This window comes from Labrus bergylta, chromosome 7, assembly GCF_963930695.1.
Source record: "Labrus bergylta chromosome 7, fLabBer1.1, whole genome shotgun sequence".
Lineage (NCBI taxonomy): Eukaryota > Metazoa > Chordata > Actinopteri > Labriformes > Labridae > Labrus > Labrus bergylta.
In genome coordinates, this window is record NC_089201.1 from 30,131,272 (window position 1) to 30,136,428 (window position 5,157).

Genomic DNA, 5,157 nt, shown 5'->3' on the forward strand with positions numbered 1-5,157 from the left:
TTTCAGAGTTTTCAGAGTCCTATCTTCACTTTGTTTACATCGCCAGGACGGCCGGCTGACTCCTCCCCTCGTGTATAAAAGTTGTTTAATTGAGGGACTAGAGAAAAGAAGAATAACATACTGTACTCACTGCTTAACTGTGTTTCTAGATCACGCTCATTTCAGGTAAATTTACATGCAGTGTGAAGATACCAGCATAATAAAGATCGCTAGCATTAGCATGCTAACACAACAATGCAGCGCGAGTTGTTTTGGTTTCATGCTGGCATATAAAGCCTTTAAGTCCAATGACGCAGGGAAAAAGAGGATGCACTCTCCAAGTATTTTATCAGTGCCTAAGAATGTAAGCTAAGTAGCTCACTTCACGTTTGTTAGCGAATGTAATGTAGGCTCTATATAAAAATGTTATGTGACCCCATGTGTCAGTGCCTGTGCACTACTTAGCTTCTCTCTTGGAAGAATCCTATTTTAGGTACTGGACTAACCGATCTGAAAACAACCAATCCTTGCTACCTGCGATAGGAAATTTTTACGTTCACTGTATCCGACATTTCAGCACGTCACCGGGGCTGATTCTGAAATGCTCTTTGCCGTTTTTTGCTTTACTCGATGGGAGTTTGTTGTTTATAACACTCCAGAAAATCTTGGCAAAAAAAAGTAGTTGTTTTCAGACTGGAAGTGGTTTGACTCACACAGGGCTGTAAATGATACTGTATGTACCAAAACTGTACAGTATAGATGTTATTAGCACCAATGTGAGAAAATGTATACAGAAATTTGCATATATTTTTTGTAAGACAAGTTTTATTTTCCATAGAACTTATTTATATCATTTACCGTCTGTTTTTATTTGAAACCAATGTATGTGAAAAAAAATTGTTGTAAATACATTTTATTTCTTAAGATAAGACTTGGTAGTGTGATTTATACTCTTGATCAGAACCTCTCAATAAATGGTTCAAAAATATCGACTTGAGTTTGTCTCCTGCATGTCATCACTACAGTTTTAATAAGATCAGTTTTAGCTTCTTTGGTGGCTTAAGTCGACGCAGAGGAAGATTTTGGTTTAGTAACTCAGGTTTTTAAAAGATGCCAAAGTGCTAAATATGTAGAATAGTGCAGGCAGGGTGTGACATATTGTAAATAATGGTTTATATATGCAATAACGGTCTTAAAAAAGAATGTGATCACAGGTTAAAGAAATCCTAACAGCAGCTGTTTATGACAGAGAATCCCAACTTTGCACACAGCCAAGGATATTTTTTTTAAACTGCAGTTTAGAGGGACAGTAGAGAAGGAGTTACTGATTAGGGTTGGGTTGTTTGGTGATGCTGTTGACCATTTAGCTAATATTTGCCGTAAGCCCCCTTTCTTTGTAAAATAACGATTTAAAAAGATTTGCACCAGGCGTCCGTTTTTCATGTTAACTCCTAGATCAAACTTTAAAGTCTTTATATGTGATGTTTCACACTTCAATAGAAATCAAGTATCTCCTCTGAAAATAACTCTGTCTACAATGGGTGTAACACCCGAGTCCCACTGTCTGTGATGTTTTCAGAGTTTTCAGAGTCCTATCTTCAGTTTGTTTACATCGCCAGGACGGCCGGCTGACTCCTCCCCTCGTGTATAAAAGTTGTTTAATTGAGGGACTAGAGAAAAGAAGAATAACATACTGTACTCACTGCTTAACTGTGTTTCTAGATCACGCTCATTTCAGGTACATTTACATGCAGTGTGAAGATACCAGCGTAATAAAGATCGCTAGCATTAGCATGCTAACACAACAATGCAGCGCGAGTTGTTTTGGTTTCATGCTGGTGCTCAAGGGCGACATCTGCTGGATCAAAACAATCACATAAAGCCTTTAATGCGTCCAATATTTAACCTGTGGTTCACTTTTAAATGGCTGTGTTTGAATCTGTAGTGAAAACAAACATATACATAGAAACATCAGCATCCATGTAACACATGGGAAATGCGATATGCTAATTTGGTTGCTATATGCTAACCTGAGTCCTGACAAATAAACATTGTGAATTTTGTGTTTTTCAAAACAATACACTGGATGATTTTATTTTGAAAGATACTTGCTTCCCTTCTGTTTCCTCTTTTTAAACATTAAGCATTAGTTAACTAAGCTACTATTTAGAACACAACGTTCAGGCCATCAACACTTTTATTCTGAAAATCTGGGTTTAGCAATCTTTGGGTATTTATCACAAAATAAATACAAACTTTAAGTAAGTTTCATTTACTAAATATCTTACCAATAACAGCACAGATATCTGCATATTCTGAGCTTTGATATAAACCTGAGCGAGTAGACCTTGAGTTAGGATTGCTGTGGTTGATTTAAGGGGATTTTATTAATGAGACATATTTGTAGACTAAATATTTGGAAATCTCAATTTAGAGTATCAAGAATCATCGCTCTTTCTGGTGTCTGGTTAAAGCGTATTAATCTGCTGATGGGGAGCTCAGTATTTTTAAAATCTTAAATACAGGTGGACTGTATGACACATGAGGGGTTTTGAAGTTTCTTACAGCATTAAAAAGGTACGTGTTGTACTTTCATTTTTTAATATGGCTCACAGTGCAAGCTAGTGGAGATCTAAAACCAATGTTACAACGTTACTTCACCCGTGTGTACATGTGGTGATTTTAAAGTGAGAGACAAAAGGCACTCTTAATTCTTGCAGAAAAATAATATTAATTCTATGAATGAGTGGTGCACATGAAACATTCACAAAGATGCAGTTTGAACAAGTCTTCTTAGTGTGGTGAGAGAAAAGGATGCACCGCTCCAACTTTCTCCACAACGTGTAGAACTTATTAAACACTCCTAACCCGATGTGTGACTTACAGATTAAACAGTTTGTTATCCCAAAACAAAAACAGTTTTGATGTTTGGATCAATCGGGACCTACTGAAACTCCATCCAAGTGTATGAAGTCATATGTTTCCTGATGACAATCCACCGGGTGGGTTGGTGCATCCTAAATCAGAGACGCTGGAGTTTATAAGTTTTTCCACTGCAGGTGATTCTGCTTCAGTCCCTCCGGTAGTGGAAAACACTGTGTCCCAGCTCCACCAGTGCCCCCCCCAGCAGCACCCACAGAGGCACACACACAACACTGACCCACGTCTCAAAGAGCCTCTCCAGGTGCGAGCACAGAGTCAGACAGAAGGCCAGCTTCAGCAGCAGCGCCGTCAGATACCACAGCCTCCTCTTCAGACTCTGCTCGCCGTCCCTGGGGTCAAAGTCAGGCTTGCAGCGTCCCGCCATCTTTACCACGAGCATGAGGATGAGGATGGTGTCAAAGGTCCAGACGGGGAGGAAGACGAGAAACCAGTTCCAGTGGATCTTAGAGTCCAGCTTGAGGACGAGCATGATGAGGAAGATGAGGGCGAAGATCCAGGAGAGGAGGACTCGCTGGGCCAGGGACATCTTCATCTACAGAGGACAGGCGCAGAGCCGATGACCCCCAACAGGAGAGACTGAGGACCACAGGGATCTGAAAATACACAATTTAAATCACACAGCAGACACATTCCCACTGTCATCATACATTAAATGTCATATCCCACAGAGTTAACTTGATTCAGTCATTAAAATCCCCACAACAAGACAACAAGGCTTCAGAAATCCTCCTGATGTTTCTTCTACTCAGACCTGAGGCTCCCGGATGTTAGCTTGTGAAACCCAAACTTATGAACACATACAGAGAAAAAACAAGTCTTACCAAGTCGACTCGGGACAGGAAGGAGCAACTATTACTATCCCAACTCTTAAACTAACAACTTCGTTATTTGTCACTCGTTTAAAGCGACAACTTAGCTCTTAGCTCTTTCCAGTCTGTTACTTCAAGCAGCGGTTGTCATCGGCAACTGCAACTGTTCACTTCCGGCTCTGCGGTGCCGTTTTCTTCTTCTCTTGATTTTATGTTGGCGTTTGACAAACCAGCTTTGAAGGTGCATCGACACCTACTGGACTTGAGTGTGGAGCAAGTGGATTAACAGACAAATCAATAAAACAAAACAAAGATTAAAAACTTAAACACAAAAAAGAGAAAGAAAAACGCAAAAAATAAAATAAATAATAAAAATAATAATAATAAATAAATACAATGTGTGTATATATTCCATCTGACTCTTATTCGTGTAAATATTTCTTGTACCTATTATTGAAATCTTACTTACATTCCTATTCTATTTGATTAATATTTTTATTACTATTATTATTTATTTACTATTTATAAAATATATTTTTTATAAATATATTATATTACTATTTATATATATATATTATATATTTGTATCTATCTGCTATATTGATAAATGATAAATAAAAATACTGATACCAATAGCCTCCTTCCATCCTCATAGCCTATACATTGACTCAGGTTGTCCACAATGTACATCTGCCTCTTAGGTGTTTTCCTTTTTTGTGAATCTTGTGTTTTTCAAAACAATACACTGGATGATTTTATTTTGAAAGATACTTGCTTCCCTTCTGTTTCCTCTTTTTAAACATTAAGCATTAGTTAACTAAGCTACTATTTAGAACACAGCGTTCAGGCCATCAACACTTTTATTCTGAAAATCTGGGTTTAGCAATCTTTGGGTATTTATCACAAAATAAATACAAACTTTAAGTAAGTTTCATTTACTAAATATCTTACCAATAACAGCACAGATATCTGCATATTGTGACAAAATTCACAAACTGTGACTGAGAGCTCTGACATAAACCTGAACAAGTAGACCTTGAGTTAGGATTGCTGTGGTTCATAATAAATGTTAAAACTCAACTTAAGAGGGTTTTATTAATGAGACATTAGTGATGGGCAATATTTGGAAATCTCAATTTAGAGTACCAAGAATCATCGCTCTTTCTGGTGTCTGGTTAAAGCGTATTAATCTGTTGATGGGAGGTGAGACTGGGGTGCTCAGTATTTTTTAAATCCTAAATCTAGGTGGACTAACGGAGCTTGACTAAACTGTAAAATTGAATCCAACTACAACCTTAGATCTCCTTTTTTCAATGACAAATCATGCACATTGTTTGAGTAAATCCTTCAACATATGGCAATATTCAAATTCCATGAATAATACAACAGTTGCTTTAAAACAGAATTAATAACGCACGTTTTTAAA

The 5,157-nt window shown here is 37.5% G+C and overlaps 1 protein-coding gene across 1 annotated transcript; it reads right to left on the reverse strand.

The window, feature by feature from the left end:
* Positions 1-784: 784 nt before the first annotated feature.
* tmem60 (transmembrane protein 60) lies at positions 785-3,918 on the reverse strand. The gene is made up of 2 exons (XM_020655109.3): positions 3,744-3,918; positions 785-3,515 (listed from the first exon to the last, which is right to left on the reverse strand). Exon 2 carries the CDS (start codon positions 3,452-3,454, stop codon positions 3,050-3,052), a length of 405 nt encoding a protein of 134 aa, XP_020510765.1. The 5' UTR covers positions 3,455-3,515; positions 3,744-3,918; the 3' UTR covers positions 785-3,049.
* Positions 3,919-5,157: the final 1,239 nt, after the last annotated feature.

What these genes read in the sequence shown, in the direction of transcription:
- tmem60 (XM_020655109.3), bottom strand. Translation starts at nt 3,454, where the DNA reads ATGAAGATGTCCCTGGCCCAGCGAGTCCTCCTCTCCTGGATCTTCGCC.